General features: G+C 36.6%; 3 protein-coding genes and 1 long non-coding RNA gene across 15 annotated transcripts in view; 3 read left to right on the top strand and 1 right to left on the bottom strand.

Moving 5' to 3' along the window:
- The window catches only part of LOC143449416 (dedicator of cytokinesis protein 9-like), a 37,662-nt gene extending 36,177 nt beyond the window's left edge, over positions 1-1,485 (top strand). For all 7 annotated transcript variants that reach the window (XM_076949615.1, XM_076949619.1, XM_076949616.1 and 4 more), the window contains 3 exons: positions 88-188; positions 272-410; positions 522-1,485. In XM_076949615.1, coding sequence (XP_076805730.1) covers positions 88-188; positions 272-410; positions 522-656 — 375 coding nt within the window. In that variant the 3' untranslated portion in view covers positions 657-1,485. The remainder of the gene's footprint in view (positions 1-87; positions 189-271; positions 411-521) is intronic.
- A 1,985-nt stretch (positions 1,486-3,470) lies between these two features.
- On the top strand, positions 3,471-10,478 carry LOC143448249 (glycogenin-1-like). Of its 2 annotated transcripts, XM_076947885.1 has the most exons (9): positions 3,471-3,628; positions 5,501-5,633; positions 5,842-6,016; positions 6,111-6,273; positions 6,444-6,570; positions 7,333-7,436; positions 7,495-7,574; positions 7,921-8,232; positions 8,725-10,478. In XM_076947885.1, exons 1-9 carry the CDS (start codon positions 3,607-3,609, stop codon positions 9,295-9,297), a joined length of 1,689 nt encoding a protein of 562 aa, XP_076804000.1. In that variant the 5' UTR covers positions 3,471-3,606; the 3' UTR covers positions 9,298-10,478. The 2 variants fall into 2 exon arrangements, with proteins under 2 accessions (XP_076804000.1, XP_076804001.1); XM_076947886.1 differs by lacking the exon at positions 7,921-8,232.
- On the bottom strand, positions 10,457-16,495 carry LOC143448251 (structure-specific endonuclease subunit EME1-like). Of its 5 annotated transcripts, XM_076947889.1 has the most exons (4): positions 16,312-16,495; positions 14,233-14,294; positions 13,006-13,970; positions 10,457-10,897 (listed from the first exon to the last, which is right to left on the bottom strand). In XM_076947889.1, exons 3-4 carry the CDS (start codon positions 13,960-13,962, stop codon positions 10,604-10,606), a joined length of 1,251 nt encoding a protein of 416 aa, XP_076804004.1. In that variant the 5' UTR covers positions 13,963-13,970; positions 14,233-14,294; positions 16,312-16,495; the 3' UTR covers positions 10,457-10,603. The 5 variants fall into 5 exon arrangements, with proteins under 5 accessions (XP_076804004.1, XP_076804003.1, XP_076804007.1 ...); XM_076947888.1 differs by lacking the exon at positions 16,312-16,495 and having other exon boundaries at positions 14,233-16,257; XM_076947892.1 differs by lacking the exons at positions 14,233-14,294; positions 16,312-16,495 and having other exon boundaries at positions 13,006-13,654; positions 13,789-13,982.
- Positions 10,906-13,766, top strand: LOC143448252 (uncharacterized). The gene is made up of 5 exons (XR_013114439.1): positions 10,906-11,146; positions 11,264-11,347; positions 11,460-11,638; positions 13,074-13,264; positions 13,378-13,766. It is a non-coding gene; the product is annotated as an uncharacterized LOC143448252 (long non-coding RNA).
- Positions 16,496-17,194: the final 699 nt, after the last annotated feature.

Here is a 17,194-nt window from a genome sequence, read left to right as displayed (position 1 = left end):
TAGCTCAGTTAATTACAACGAACTTAACTTTTCATATTAGGCTATGCATATAAGTGAATATTGAAATATGTGTAATTGTCATTCCAGGTAAATGCTGGTCCTCTGGCCTACGCCAAAGCCTTTTTGGAAGAAGACAAAGTTAGCAATCATGCTACCAATACAACAGAAATGCTGCGCAATGTGTACAGGTAATTTTTCTGCCAGATTTAGTCTGGTAGAATTTCATCAGTGTCAGCTGACTCAACAAACCGCAATAATGTTGTGTCCACAGGAGATTTGTTGATTTATGTGGAAGAGCTTTGGATATAAATGAGCAGTTGATAACATCTAATCAACAAGTCTATCATGAATCTCTTCAACAGTGTTACATTGCTATGGCTGGTGAACTTTCTCAAATTCTTCACGAGCAGGTATATATGCGTCAATTTAGAGTTACATGAACATACAAGGCCTTTAGTTAGACATTAATAACTTTTTCAAATGGTTTAAATTTTGATACTGAATAAAGAAATGTTTTACAGCTGCTGCATGATGATGATGACATTATAAGTGTGGTAACCACCGGTCTTGATCCAATGGAACCAACTTTAAATGCGATCAGTGGGACCCCGAAACGCTCTGTAGCGGGGTCTGTGTCTGAATCATCAACTGCTTGATTTCTTGTAATTGTTTGCTGTTTCTTTTCGATGTGGTTATTTTCTTTGGAAACTTTTTAAAATAGAAGCGCCTTTGCTATAAATAGTGTTCAATACCTTTTTTGTATTGCTGCTCCTGTAATATTAAATACCAAGCTTAAAGGTTATTTTTATTGTGTTGTCTACGTTAGGTGTATCATATAGCTAGCACACTTCGACCAAGGTATAGTGTTATAAATAGAGTTTGGGCAACTATGCTCTTGCTGTCATTTTTACTTGATAATAACTGCAAAGAAACACTTCAAATTACTTCAACTGCAAAAAAATAATTTGAAGTTGATATTGAGGATACTCAGTTACTTATTTACCATTTGTGATACCGTCATTTTTACTTGTTCTGTAAGTGTACAGTAATTACCTAGCATGCTGTGAAATTATACTAGCTTGCTGCAAACGTAGTACTTAAAATAGAGGTAATAGTGTAAATTTTTATTTGTGATGTAAAAGAAAAAATGCAGAAAATTTCATTTCTTGCCTCTTTGCCGAAGTATTGTATGCTTTACGTTTGCACATCGCCGTTATCCTTTGCAGTGGTTCAGCGTTGGTTGAAATTTATACGAACTCAATGTAAAATGCGGTATGTAGTATGTTTTCGCTAATTACACCTATACCAGGCAGACGCCCGTTTGTTTTTTTACACCTATTATGCATTTCGGAGTTGTAGCACTGAGTTTGTCTGTTGTTTGTTTTCCGTGTATTACTTCATTACATGACTTTCTTTATCTGAATTCAGTATCTGTGTTTAGCCCTTTCAGCCACACGGTGACAAAATAAAAATCCAACTTTGCAATTTGTTGATTACAACTGTTTCGTTATCGTGTGTGTCTTCCAGTCAAGAAGATCCCACAATTTCGGTGGTGTTTGCTTGCAGCAATTTTGACTGTTTTAATCGTAGCGTAGCTCTTGTTAACATCAGAAAGCTCACTGTAGACTTCTTATCTCATAAGCCGCATTCCATTTCCAGCACAGCCTATTAACTTATTACCCGTCCACAGACGGTATTATAACTTTAGAACTGTTGCCACGATACTTTGTTAGCTACATAAACTGGTATTTAACCGTCTATCGAGAATAGCTTTTTGCATATTTTTAAATTGCTTGTTTCAGCATAAGCTTCGTAAATGCATTAGAATAAGGAGGTGTTCGGGTTCAGCTAAACATACTATGAAAATTAGTGCATGCTTAATATAAAACCTAATTTCTAAAACAAGGCTACTGTAAATGCAAACCAGCTGACAAGAAGCCTACTTTCGAAATGACTATCAATCATTTTATATTTCGTCACAAGCGCGTTACGCGTCACTGCACGTTAATTCAAAGTTTTCTGCAAAAAAGGTGACAGCCTTAACACAAAATTCCGAATTTCCCAATTGTTCAGTCATTCGCCCTAGGTTTGCAATTTTTTCGCACCAAAGGTCAATTAAGTGAACGCCATGCGGCTATCAAACAAACACAGCGCGAAAGATGTGTTTTTCAGTAATCACGTAGGCAATGATGTAACGTTAGGAATGCCGCAGCAATGTTCTGCCGGCAGCGTTATTGGAACGTGAGATAAGCGTCGACCATGGCACGTGCAGTAGTGTCACGTTGGTGGTGAGGTATATAGTTTGTTGGGTGTGTACCCTTTGTCAAAATCGCTTATTCGTGAAACAAACTGGTATAAAAAAGCTACCTTATTGTGGACAAGAGATGGTTTAATAGTGCATTGCAAATTTCTTCATTTAACCTAGCAAGAAAAATAGGTAAGTGTTATAGGCTAGACAGTACGTAGTAACTTCGCAATGCATAAAAAAGTTAAAATCACTTCAAATATAGTAAACTTGGAAACTTGTGAAAGACATATATAGTGTAATTAAGATTTAAATATACTAATATAGGTATTGTCAGGATCTCGGACCTACGGTCAAATGTGGTTCTGTTTTTTGATAATATTCTGTGTAAAGGTTTTTTCAAAGAAAGTTTAACTAAGTTAGCGGAATTAATAGGAAGTTTTTGTTTCAGAAACATAGCCTATAGCCTAATTCACCTTAAAACTAAGATAGCCTAATAATATAGCATTGATACAAGGTTTCAAAATGATTTATATAATAAGGGTGGCTTTTAAAAACTTGCTATCTGATGATGGTAATTATGATTTTATTAGCCTAGATGCGCTCGCTTTGGTATTACACTTGCCATGTAGCGTTGTACTTGTATACTAGACCCAACTATTGCACTGACATGTTATTTAATGGTTCTTGGAAGAAGGTACTTTTAGAGCCACACTTTAGGGTGTGAGATTGTTAGACAATAAACAAATATTCCCTTCATTATGGTTATTTATATATAAAATTAATTTTCTCCCAATTACATGTTCTTCGGTTCGTATGTGCGTAAGCAAAACAATAAAATAAAATTTGTATACCTTGAAGGGATGTACTTTGTTGAAAAAAATTTGGATTCCGTTTTTCACCAGACAGCAAGTTACCCAAATTCTTGTGAAGCGCCAAATATGTAACATTCGTATTCATGAAGATAACAATAATGTTTGAAATTTAGATCTGTGTACATTTGCACAGAATACCAGTAACAAAAAACTAAATCAAGTGTTGAAAAACCATTATTACTGAGCCAAGGTTTTAAAAAGTTATCCAAAGACTCCCTTCATTTTAGGAATAAAATTTCAGATATCATATTTTGGATTATGTAGGTTTTCCAATGTATAATTTTCACATCAGCAAATTATAAACACCACTTTTGGAACATTCACCTTGCAGCAAAAATAATTCATCCATCCCCCTTGCAGTGTATATGTGAAAGGTTCAAAATCCCGGGCTAGTAACATAGCTGTTTTTGTAGTTGCAGCGTAATTCTGCTTACATTGTGTTAGTTGTTTTTGACTTTTCGTGATTGCTTTTGCACACAAGTTCTGATGGATGAAGGTAATGATCGTGGTAAGTTTTGCTATGTAGATGTGTTGTGTTACTTTCCTTGAATAACTTTGTCTTTGTTGCATGTACTTGCCTTTTCAATGATTGTTGAATAACACTGGACAACAGCAAAATTATTCCTCAAATGAAAATAAACTGCCTAGACTAACTTTGGGACGCTGATTCCAAATCTGAAATCAGAATTGGTCTATCACGTCAGGTTTTCAAGATATGAAAATTCACGAAATTCGGATTTTGCATTGATTGGCACTATATTATAAGGTTCTACAGTACAAGGTATTGTGCAATTTTCTTTCCCAGCGAATTGTTGGTCATATTATGTCACAATGCATGTTATGTAAGATTAATATTGACATTATTTTGTAAATGCAATGTTCTATCTTTTCACAATTAATGCATTCTTGAATGTTCTTGGCCATGACTATAGAGGGGGGGGGGGGTAAAATCGAAGACTCTGTGTGTTTTTGCACTGATGTTGATTCATTCATGTATGAGCTTGGCCACCAACACATTAGCACTGAGTGGAGACTGTTCATTGATTCTAGCAAAGCTAGTTTGAAAGCTGTCCTACTGCACAATGGGAATGAAAAGCCTTCTGTCCCTATTGCTCATGCTGTCGATTTGAAGGAGACGTACGAGTCTATGGAAACCATCCTACGGGTCATTAACTACCGGGCTTATAACTGGAACATATGTGGAGACCTTAAAGTTGTGTCACTTTTGCTCGGATTGCAGTTGGGTTACACCAAGCATATGTGCTTTCTCTGTTTGTGGGACAGTCGAGACGATGCAAACCACTATGACACAACTGAATGGCCAATGAGAACGGACTACATTGTTGGAAGATATAATGTTAAGTGCCAACCCCTAATTGATCCGAGCAAAGTGTACTTGCCACCACTTCACATTAAACTGGGCCTGATCAAACAATTTGTGAAGGCAATGGATTTCAATGGAGATGGATTCCTGCATATAAAAGAAAAATTTGGTGCAATACTAAGTGATGCTAAACTGAGAGCTGGAATATTTGTTGGCCCCCAAATACGTGATTTGATCCGTGACCCAGTATTTCCATTCAAGCTTAATTCAATTGAATTAAAAGCCTGGAATGCATTTGTACAGATTGTACAAAATTTTCTTGGGAAGTACAGGGCAGAAAATTACTCGGAACTAGTGGACAATTTGCTGGAATCATACCGCGAAATGGGCTGCAGAATGTCGGTTAAACTGCATTTTCTTCATTCACACTTGGAATTTTTCCCGCCAAACCTGGGTGATGTGAGCGACGAGCATGGGGAAAGATTTCACCAAGACATCTCTGTGATGGAATCGCGGTATAGAGGTCGATTTAACCCAAACATGATGGGGGACTACTGCTGGTTTCTTCAGCGTGAAACTGACACTGAACATACTCGAAAGAGCAAGTGTATAAAGCACTTTTGAGGGAATATAATGTTATTTTTGTCTGATTTAATTATCCTGGGTTGTGTTAAATTGTGCAGTATGATAATGCTGTTATTTTCAATAGAAATTACTGGGTTGATTACATGTAATGTTTTGTTCCGCTCAGCCAAAATTAGCCAAAATCACAGTTATGGGTTGTCGTGAGCATATATCATATCTCAAAAACGTGACGTGTTAGAAAAAATCTAAGACCAGATTTGGATTCAGCATTGCAAAATTAGTCTAGGTAAACTTGAAATGAGCGAGGAATAAAAAATAAGTTGTAAATTGTTGTCCAGTGTAATTAATGCAATTAATGTTTGTCTAGCATATGACTCTATAAGCTACAAAAATACAATAGTTTGATTTCCAATGGCAATAGGTACCAGTTTCAGCAGCAAATACTTACCAAACACATACATGTTTTTATAGAGGCGTTTGTTACCCTTGCAACCAACAATTCTTACAGTCAAGGAGCCATGGTGTTGGCACAATCTTTAAGGAGGCATGGTACTCTAAAAGAAATAGTCGTCTTGGTAACGCCACAAATTTCTTTGGATGTTCGGTAAGCATACAACAGGGGTGCAGTAACTTGTTTCTGTTGTTTTATATGGAATTTGTCTTCAGCTAGATGTTTTACGCTTTTGATAGCCTTCATTGTATGCTAATATTGAATTTTCCGAAATAAATTTTAAAAAGCTGAAATCGTACATTACATGAAATATACCATTTTAATGTGTAACTTTTTAGCTTTAATTTTGTTTGTTTTGCAGCCATAAACTTGAAACTCTTTTTGATCGTGTTGTATTAGTGGATGTAATGGATAGTGAAGATGAAGCTCACTTATCTCTCTTAAATCGACCAGAACTTGGTGTAACATTTACTAAATTTCACTGTTGGAATTTAACAGAATACAATAAGTGTGTTTTTATGGATGCCGATACAATGGTAATTCTTACTATTCAATAAAATTTAGCTACCGTTGCTTAAAAGTGGTTAGTTAGTGGTGAACTAGTAAGTGATTACTCATGTTTTTGTTTAGGCATTAACCAACATAGATGAGCTGTTCAACAGGGAAGAATTATCTGCTGCTCCTGATGCTGGTTGGCCTGACATGTTTAACTCTGGAGTTTTTGTTTATAAACCATCCCGTGAAACATACCTTGCCCTAATCAGCCTTGCTGATAGTGAAGGCAGCTTCGATGGTATGCTCACAATATTTGTCACAGTTACAATGTACAATAATTTACATGTTACAAGTTAAAATTGTAATACAAGTTAAAGCAAATACAGTACAAGTTAACATTAAATAGAACTAAAAGTCCAAGCTCAGCTTTCTATAAATTAAATAAGCGATTACACCACAATTGTGCAGGTGGAGATCAAGGATTACTTAATACTTATTTTAACAAATGGTCAACCTCTGGTCCCAGTAAACGGCTTTCATTTCTATACAATATGCATAGCACGGCTACTTACACTTACTCTCCAGCATTTGCCAGGTAAGTATTTTAGTAAAGTATAGCTTTTTCTGCAGAAACGTATATTACGAATGATGTATAATGTTTGTGTTCCAATATTCTACTATACCCCTATAGTCACTTGTATCGTTCGAAAAACCGCGCATATGCTGAAATAAACATGTAAGCGCGGTTCCACTAACAATCTTCACCAACGAAAAACCTCGCCATTCCAAGACAAAGATTATTGTGTCGATATAATACCAAACATGGATCTTCAAAGCAATAAACTCAAGTGATTCAGTTGTGGTCAGTCAGTATGAATCTCACTAAGTTGAATGTGATGCGTAACTAGTTATTATCAAACTGTTAATGAGTGTACCAGTCGCCGCAGCAAATATGCGCGAAGCACGGTTGCATGATACCTAGATGACATGTGTCGCCGTTTGTGGTGGAGTGGAACCAGTTTGATCGGCTGCTCATTTTCGCTGCGACGTCTGTCGCGATAGTGGTCGACGGTTGTGGTCAACTGTGCTTCGGCGTATTACAGTAGTTTAACTTGGGTGACTCCAAAATCTGCGTGAAACTAACGCTAATTACGTTAAATTTAAGCTTAAACTTTCGGTGCATTAAAACGTTAAAACCTAAATGCTGAAGTCGTAAAACAATTCCTATTTTGTCTAATTTTCTTCTGCGTGTTACGTAGACCAACCTGACCACCGTAATCAACTTTTAATAATATAGTAAACCTAAGCAGAGTTATTAATCACGTACTGCATTATTTATAGTTGTACTTGTTGGCAGGTTTGGAAAAGATACAAAAGTAGTTCATTTCATTGGCGCTGTAAAACCATGGCATCATACGTACGATTTTGCAAATGACGTTTTGCATCAAGCCGAAGGACCAGGTATGCGTTTTACTTTGGGAAAGAAATAACGTTTTTTGTGCACTGTGCTTGTGTGCAGGTATCCATGAGGAGGTATTTATAAAGCAATGGTGGCGACTTTTCGCGGAGTCGGCTGACAAAATACGCGAGCTTGAACAGGTGACCGCCCTTATAATTTCAATATTATGACCCTCAGGTTTGAATCATATGTTGATCTTACTGCTTATTAGTTGCAGATGCAGTAATTATGGTTTACGTTGGAAGCATGTTTTGCTAAAGCCTTTAGTTACTATAGAGAGCCACGTCTCTGAAGTAGACTTTTGTTTATAGAAGCATGCTAATTTACGTTATGGCCAAAGAGGTTATTTTTAGAAAACCTGTTGATACTAATATGCGTGTTACACCCGCCGCCACGCTTTGTTACGTCTTTTTAAGACTATAGGCTAAAGAATTGCATGCAAAGTTTTGCAATGAGCATGTTTACATTTTGGGATGTGAATTACAGGAAATGCATTACATTAGCCTTACACCATCAGAGCAAAGTGAATCACGCGATTTTTCTCAAGCTTCGCTAGTGGATGCGTCTCAGGAGGATGTAGCTTCAATACATTCAAATGAGGAAAAATTCGAACGAGAGCGCTTTGAAGAGCAAAGGGCACATCACTTTTTATGGCAGACCTCTCAGGTCGATTACGCCGGTCAGGACAGTTTTGCAAATATCCAAGCCAAAATGGATGACGTGTTACAAAATGACACCAGTGTGTCTAGTGGTGTTTCCAGCCCATCGGCGCCATCATCTATCGCTGACCAAACACCGGTTAATAAACCCTAGTTGCTCCTGCACGTATTGACATCATGCACATGTGCGCATGCGCAAACGAACTGAATTGCATGCTTACGGAAGTCTTCTATTCAGCAATGTATGAATAGTTATGTGTACAAACTGAAGTCAGATTGCATGCGTTTAGTGTTTAGTACAGAGATAATTTTCTTTTTTCATGCTATTAACCCATACACATTCACGTTTTGCACGGCATTTAGATATATCTGTTAATGTTCCTCCTCACTGCCAGTGTGATTGCTTCATAATTAAGTTTCTTCTTGCATGTATTTGATTTTTCGCGAATGATCAAGTACGCGTTTTGTTGGTTTACCGTTGTGCTCTTTGCTTTTTCCGTGGTTATAATTTGACCTTAATAATAAAACCAATCAAAGAATTAAGTTGTGCGCTGTTAAGGTGTGGCTGCATGCATGGGGAATGTTGTAAAAACAAAAGAACTAGCGTCTAAAGAAACCTCATATTTTGCAGTATCAACCTTACTTCGTAGCTGACGAGAACAGGAGTGGAGGTGATGAGATAATATCTGACGTCATGTCCGACATCACACTGGACGATCTTACAGATGAGGAGGAGGAGGAAGAAGCGAAATGGCCACCCCCTCCAGCCGATAAAAAGCATTTCCAGATGTGGAAAGAAGGCACAAGTGATTATCAAGGAAGAGACAAGTTTGCCAATATTCAAGCCAGGATTGACTCGATGCTGCTATACGCCGAGTTTGGCGACGCGGGCGCACCAGCACATACTAATGATAATGCGGAGAGCATGAAGCAGATACCTGTAATTACCCTCAGCTTGGCCGAACCCGAGGTTGAAACTGACTTCAACACACATGACTCGAAAGAGAGCAAGGTTGCAGAAAAAGAATCACAGCAAGAGGAGGGTGGACCCGAACCAAGCAGTGAAACAACAACGCAAACTGAGGGTGAAGTTCAGATTGAAGAAAATAAATTAGAATCGCTCGATTCGGAAAACGGCATCGCAGAAAACCAAGAGGAGATTCTCAGCGAAAACACCTCTACAAATTTTGCAATCCAAGAATAATCTCTATTTCAAATTTTTTTGCAAACTCCAGACAAAGCCAAATAAAACAAGGGTTTCACCATTTAATGGTTTCTCTTGACGTACTTATTCTAGATAAGCTACTGCTGTAATAAAAGTAGCGCAGTGGGATTAACGGAGAAATAATTTGAACTCTGTGACAAACATCTCTTCAAATTTATGCAATATTACAGGTAGGCCTATTAACAAAATCTTACATAAAACCAAAATTATCGGAGTTACCAACAAAGTTTATATCTGTGCTGCAATCTCATATATATAGTAGGACTAATTCGGTAAAGGCTATGTAAGCGTTTCCTGCTTAAGCATGTCACTGTCGTATGTAATGTTACTTAGTTCTGCCGTACGCATAGTCTTTATTAATTTCATACCATAGTCAAAAAAGTACAAGTTGGCACACGAAAAGGCTTGATATGTCAAAAAAGTTCTTGATCCATGCTTGAGCAGTATTAGGTTTTTCATGCAACGATATTTTAGAAGGAACAAATGTAACGTATTTGCCTACTATACAACATAATGTGATGAACGTTACTTAAGCTTTTTGTGCCAACTATATATTCATTATATTTTTCGCTTTAATAGTGAGGTATGAAAATTTGTGCTAACGCAGGTGGTCACGAACATCTTGTATGGTGTCATTGCAGTAGAGTTTTATTGGATTTCTACCTTATTCCCGGCACCGGAATTATCTAACTCCGTACAATAAAGAGTAATAAAAGTTTTTGGCAATTTCTTCAATTTTATACTTTTGCCTAAATTCAAAATTATTTGATAACGTCGACTTTTTTCTATATCGTCTAGTCACTCTAGTGGGATTATTTCAATGTAGATATATTTACATCTTCCCGCTTTAATAACATGTTGTACCCAATTGCGGCAAAAAGGGGTATAATTCATCCGGGAATCTGTATTTATCTGAAAAAATCCAAACCTTTGTCACATTCACATGGTTTCGCTATGAACCTGCCTCCATAAATTTCGTTCAAAATATTTTATATCACTTCGTTAGTGCTTTAAAACCTTTATATTCATTAGTGTGATTGATATTGTCTTTTTGTAAATACTGTATATATCTCACAGATATATTCGGCTGCAAACCGCTTGTTTGCGTTTTTTATCTGTTTTCAACTTGTGATGCAAATAAAGATATGTCTTGAACACAATGCCTACTGGTAAAAATAATAATTGGTACAGGGACCAAATACAGTGAACTTTGAAAAGGGTGACGTCGGTGGGTGAAGGCAACTGAGTTGTGCCAACTCAGACAAGTTCCCGTATAAATGTCCAATTAATGAAGCAATGCGTTACCATCAGTAGATGTATACATTCTGTAAATACGTCTTGAGAGTTCCGGTCCGATTTTTCGTCGATTTTCCAAACTACCAACACCACGTCTGACAATAACTTCAGACAGCAAGTTCTCTCCTTCTGAAGGTGTAAGCTGTTGATACGCAGACAGAAGTTGATTTAGCGATGGAAAGCCGTTCACAATAGCACTTGCCATCTCAGGGCTAACATTGTGCAACTCCATCAACATCTGGCGCCACACCTTCCTTGAACCCTCTCCAGTGTGAGAATCGACCTAATAAACATTAAACACCTTACATAGTTTTAAGTCAAACTTTTTCCAAAGTTTAAATCTAAAGCTTTTTTGTTTTAAGTAAAAAAATGATCTTCGAATGTTTGCTTTTCACTGATAAATTATTATTCAGAACTCAGTGATTACTTTTATTTGCTCTACCAGAGAGTCGGGTTCGTAACCAAACAAGCAGGAGCTGCAGTCTGCTGTTTTCAAATAGCACTCTGCTATTTATTGCTGGGCGACTGACAGGTTGGTGTTTGTGATGTCATGAATAGCAGTATAGTTTTTCAGCAAAAAGAGAGAGAATTTTATTTCGCCATATAAATAAATAACAGTTTAACAAAAATAAACAGTTTCTTGGCGTAGGGCGGCGAAAAAACATGCGTTCATCGATGTTTACCACCCCAGTGAGAAGCTGCTGTGAATTCTTTCCAATAGAAGTGTACATTGGTTTGTAGAAAAAAATATATTTAAAGATTGGTTGATTGGCAAGGATAGCGTAAGTTTTATGTACATTGAACACCGTTTAATATAAACAATCTGTTTGCTTTCGAATATTCAGCTCCAACCAACAGCAGGGCGCTACTTGAGCAATCACTGTCTGCTGTTAATTACATCACCTATAGCAACCCATCAATTACAGCCAACAAGGGGCTACTGAAAAATCACGGTCTACTGTCACGTCGTGAACAGTAGCCTAGCGTTACACAGTTCCAACAGCAGCCTGCCAATTACTAAACGGTAAACAATAAAAGGGTATTAGTTCAAAACAGCAGGCTGCTGTATAACATTAACAGCCGTTCTTCTGATTACCATGTCACTAAGTTTATCTTTACAAGTCTGTTTTATCAAATTATTTGTAGCCTAGTTACTGCACTGCCTCAGTAGCCAACTTTAAATAACTTATTACATCTGTTTGTGTTTGTAAGCATTGTTTTGCCATTGTAAATGTTTCTTTAAGCTATTTATTTTATGCTGTTTTTAGTGTTGTGCTAACGATTATAAATTATTTATTCATCTTTATCATTTGGTTGCTTTATTCTTGCACGTTATAAGCCTGCACGTTGTAAGCCTTTGGGCTTTGCTGCTTTTTCCCACTTATTGTTTGCTATTGGAATTATTAACTGGTATTATTTTTATCATGCTATATTAGTTAGAAGTTTATTTTTCGTTACCCCACAAACAATGAAAAAAAATAAACAATACAATATGATCCTGCCTCTCTAAATCATTAATTAGTAACTACGTGACGTTACCAAAAGCAAGGTGTCACTCAAAAAAAGCACGCTGCAATTGGTGATGTGACGAGAAAATTTTTGCATATGCTCAATTAAAACTGCTATTGCTACTAGGGGTCACTAAGCTTGTCATTTAAATCTTCAACTGATGTCTTTTTACTTGCAACTTGAGGGTATGTTCACATTAAAGTAATTAAACACATTAATGAACTTTAACTTGACAGCAACCATTTCTTAGTGCCCTTGAACTGAAATACAAAGCAAAATAGGCATCTTTAGTACCTTGGCACAACTGTCAGTCCTACTGGTACATAATAATGCTCAGTACAGTACAATTTTCAGTTGTCAAATTGAAGGATACAAACAATAACTACACTCCAAGACCAAAATTCTTATGTTTGTTAAACATGCCCTCTTTACAGATCAAACTAAAAATGCGTAAACAGCTGAGGCCCAGGAGACTGAAAATATTTAGGGTGGGGGCAACTACTGAGAATGGAGCGAACGTACCAATAGGTAGGTCTGCCCTCTTATCCTTTAAAAAACGAAAAAAGACGCATTGTTGAAAATTAATTGACTCTGAATAACTATGGGAAAAATGTACTGTATGTTTCAAAATATTGGAGGGACACGACCCCTGGCAAACAAACATCAATGTGAGGGTGTTTTATCCCTTTCTTTATTTGCATAGAAAACCGTATTCAACATAAAAAAACAAATCATGCAACTTCTTCACCTAAGTTTGAAAATTTAATTAAACATATATTTCCACTGCCAGATATGGAAAGAAAAAATAACAAACTGTGTTAAATCTATATACAGTTACACAACTGTATGTACTGTATATAATAACAATAACTCAGCACTTACTTTAACAGAAGACTTTTCATTTATGAACATCATGTTTTTTCTTTTCATACATTTGTATGGTGTTTCAGCAATGGCTTTTGTGCATTGTTGTATGAGAGTAACGAACTCATCTTGGTTTTCAACAAAATGTACATTGACAAGTGATGTCAACTGCGTCTGTACTAGAGCATCTTCTATTTCATCTGTGGTAACAGTAGCAGCAGTTTCACGTTTCCTTTTGCGTTTTTGGCCTGCAGGAGGTTCTTCTTCTCCTGATAAGGCAAGTATTGTTTGCTTGTAATCACGCTGGGCTTTATTTCGAATAAGCTGATTATATTTCTTGAGGCCCAAACATATAATTCCAACCTTAATCCCAGAATTATTTTCTTTCAGGTTATTTGCCCATTGAGAGAGGCCATTAGCAATATCTGCATCATTTTTACAGACAAGCATAGCGAAGTCACTGACTTGCAATACTACCATCATGAAATTTTCATCAAGGCAATCATTTACATAGTTCATGTTATTCGTAATTTGGTTGGTATCATACAAAGATACTTTTCTTTGCCACCGAACACATGCTTCACTTAGTGCTGTAATTTTATATGTTGATTCACTCAAAGTTGTTAATTTTTTTTCCAACACATTGGCTCCAAGTACTGCTGCAACCCTAAAATCAATTAAACATACCATATTTTTTAAGCATTGTTCTGGTTTTAATGATTTTAACTTTGCTTGTGCTGCTTTGCGCATAAATACATCTAAATCTTTTGATCTAGCAACTTTTTTGGATTGTGTTACAACCTTGTCTTTTCTCTTCCGATTATCTGGAATTTCGTCCTGTTTTGTAACATTTTGGGAAGTGATATGATGACTTCCTACTTTGTTTGAGGCAGATTTGATGCTCTGATCTTTTTGGCAAAAAATCGGCGGTGGTGGTAAATCCTCATCACTACTTTCAGATGAAATAGTCCACATATTCGTTGCTGTCATATTAAAAGTAGAACAGCTACTTTATGTTGAGCAGTTTTCTACAGCAGTGTAGGACTGTACTAGTTGCTATTTGCTAATGATTAATAAACAAATATAACTTAAGGAGCTTAACTTTTCAATCAGCTGATAAAAACTATTTTTAACCAGATTTAAAACGCAATATGTGAAGTTTCAGGGTTTTTGTTATATCATACATTATGCAAGAGTAGAATTGTATAAACAGATAACTACAAAAGGTTAATACATGTAGCTTACTAATGGACAGTACATTTCTTCCTCAATTATCAGGTCCAGTTGAGACGTTGTTTTTGGAAACTCTTTAAATAACATGAAAATATGTGTTTATGTATAAGGTTTTGCAAGTGATTATCAAGGAAGAGACAAGTTTACCAATATTCAAGCCAGGATTGATTCAATGCTACTATATGCAAAGTTTGGCGACTTGCGGCTACCAGCACATACTAATGCAGAGAGCGTGGAGCAGATACATATAATTACCCCCAACTTGGCTGAACCGGAGGTTAAAACTAACTTCAACACAAACGACTCGGAAGAGAGCAAGGTTAAAGGAAAATAATCACAGCAAGAGGAGTGTGGACCCGAACCAAGCAGTGAAACAACAACGCAAACTGAGGGTGAAGTTCAGATTGAAGAAAATAAATTAGAATTGCTTGATTTGGAAAACGGCGTCTCAGAAAACCAAGAGATTCCCAGCGAAAACACCTCTACAAAACTTGCAATCCAAGAATAATTACTATTGCAAGTTCTTTGCAAACTCAAGACAAAACCAAATAAAACAAGGGTTTCATTATTTAATGGTTTCTCTTAACGTACTAAACAAGTCTCTGTTGTTTGGGGCTGTTTCTAGGTAAGCTACTGCTGTAATAAAAGTATTGCAAGGGCTCTTAGGGATTAACAGAGAAATAATTCGAACTCTGTGACAAAAATCTTTTCAACTTTACGCAAAATTACAGATGTTTGACCTGCAATCTCCTGCATATATAGTGGGCTAGTTTGGTAAAAGCTATGTTAAGCGTTTCCTGCGTAAGCATGTCATGGTCTTAAGTACTGTAATGTTGCTTATTTTTGCTGTACGCATGGTCTTTATTAAATTGATAACATAGCCAATAAAGTGCAAGTAGTGCCAATAGGCAACCGGGCGGTTGTACTCGAAAGCTATTTGTATGCTCATGGCCAAACATTTTTGTTGGTGTACGTTCATACACAAAGATATGTAAAAAAAGTTCTTGATACAAGAAGTTCAAACACTTTTACATTTTTCATGTAGCAATCCATTTTAGAAGGAATAGGTAAAGTTGCAAAAATGACATCGTTTACATATTTTTAACAATTTACATAAATATTATCAAAATCTGGGATGTGAACAAAATGTGCTGAGTTGAAACGGCGTGAAATGACCCATTATTAGTTGTATCCAGAGGCCGACACTGGAAAGTATGGCAGTTTTTAATGAGAAATCATTCGTACAAAAACAAAAAGTTTGGTATGATGACGTGCACTGAAGCCTCGACTCTTTGTTTATATATTATAAAATGGCGGCGTTCAAACAACAAGTTTTTCTTGGTTTGTTTAGTTATATATTGGCATGAAGATAAAGAAATTCGGTATGCACGTCGATGAATCTTTTGTGTACAGCTGCCACACTTTCAACTGTGAAAAAGGGGTCTAGTGTGGAAATTCAAAACCAAATGACGTCGCAAGGTAGCAGGGGTCTAGTATACAAACAAAGGTCTGCAGTCGGTACTTTAAAAGTACCATCGCTACTGGTACTTGGCAAAAAATGTACCGACGGCTCCGGTATTCGGTTCTATTTTTAAAAAGTAGTTCGGTACTTTGTCAATACCGGTACTTTTTGTGTAAAAGATGCTGTTGTAAATGCAATGTTTACCGCTATTATGCCCTCGGTAAAGGTTATTCCAGGTCAAAACATATGTGACGTTAATCGCTTGCAATCTTACTTGACATTTCTAGATTAAAAAGATCAAAAGATGCTAAAATTAGTATCAAGGATTAATTAACATGTATTTTTGAAATATTCACATGAAGAGTACCAACTACTGGGACTGACTGAAGTTTTTAAAAAAAAGTAATTCGGTACATTTTTTCTAAAGTACCGACGGTACCGGTCTCGGTACTGAAAAAGTACCGCAGTACTGCCCACCTATACAAATGCATCACAATTACATGGTTGTGCACTTTTGAAATAGACCTCTTTTGATAATACTCTTTCTATAAGCACACACACATTAATTGTTGTTTTGGAACACAACTTCAAATCTTACACAACTAAACCTCAAATGTTTATAATTCTACCTTGGAAACGTGGGCATACACCCTATCGAGTAATGAACCTGATGGTATATGAAAACTTTCACCAAAAGTATCTCGAATGGACGATTTCTGCGGTAAAATGCACGCTATTACCTCACATACCGGTACTTTTGTTTTAAAAAAAACATCATTCGTCTTGTGATCTTATCTGATGGGTTTTAGAAAATCTTTGAAAAAATTATCAAGGTGCCATCATGGGAAAACCCCTTACATGAGTTTTTAGATATTAATCACCGCCTGTGCCATAATACAAATGCAGTATGTTGCATTTTACTATTATTATGGCAAATGTTAATCTCACTCAACGCCCGAACCCTGTTGCCGTAAAACCATGGTAAGGCTACTGAGTTTGTCTAAATGTGCAGGACCTCGGGTACAATTTTAGATTGAAGCCTTTTTAATAAACCATTTTGTTGGTTTTCTCGAATTTGGAACTACTCTATAAGCAAACGAAAGGAAAAGAATAAGGATACCTTGTAAAAAAAAGCCAAGAGCCAACGCATTGGACCTAGCCTGATCAGTATTTAAGATGTTTTTGATCAGCCTTCAAGGTTATTGAAAACGCATTGGATTTGTACCTAGTATAACCTACAAATGCAAAACCTAGCTAACCCCGCTTTTACAAATCAGCTCACAAAACCGATGGAACAAACTTATAGCGTCAGAAGCAGGAATAATTTGGCTACATGTCGCAGGCATCCATTTTGTCGACGATTTTAAACAGCTTCAATTACCAAGTTCTCATCTTGGCCTAAGTTTAAGTCATCATACTTCGCCATGTAGTTTTGTAATTGTTTAGCAAATAACATTGAGGGGCGGGGCAACTCTTTTACATCCCTGTGTCTTTTCTGTTTTATATTCATGA

Source organism: Clavelina lepadiformis, chromosome 3 (assembly GCF_947623445.1).
Source record: "Clavelina lepadiformis chromosome 3, kaClaLepa1.1, whole genome shotgun sequence".
Classification (NCBI taxonomy): Eukaryota; Metazoa; Chordata; class Ascidiacea; order Aplousobranchia; family Clavelinidae; genus Clavelina; species Clavelina lepadiformis.
This window is presented reverse-complemented; position numbering and strand designations above follow the sequence as displayed.

Excerpts from the sequence above, each read along its gene's own strand:
- LOC143448249 (XM_076947885.1), top strand. The coding sequence starts at position 3,607 with ATGGATGAAGGTAATGATCGTG. Across the intron at positions 3,629-5,500 it reads GGATGAAGGTAATGATCGTG|AGGCGTTTGTTACCCTTGCA; the intron begins GTAAGTTTTGCT and ends ATGTTTTTATAG. Across the intron at positions 6,571-7,332 it reads TACTCTCCAGCATTTGCCAG|GTTTGGAAAAGATACAAAAG; the intron begins GTAAGTATTTTA and ends ACTTGTTGGCAG.
- LOC143448251 (XM_076947887.1), bottom strand. The coding sequence starts at position 13,977 with ATGACAGCAACGAATATGTGGACTATTTCATCTGAAAGTAGTGATGAG. Across the intron at positions 10,898-13,005 it reads ATGAAAAGTCTTCTGTTAAA|GTCGATTCTCACACTGGAGA; the intron begins GTAAGTGCTGAG and ends AATGTTTATTAG.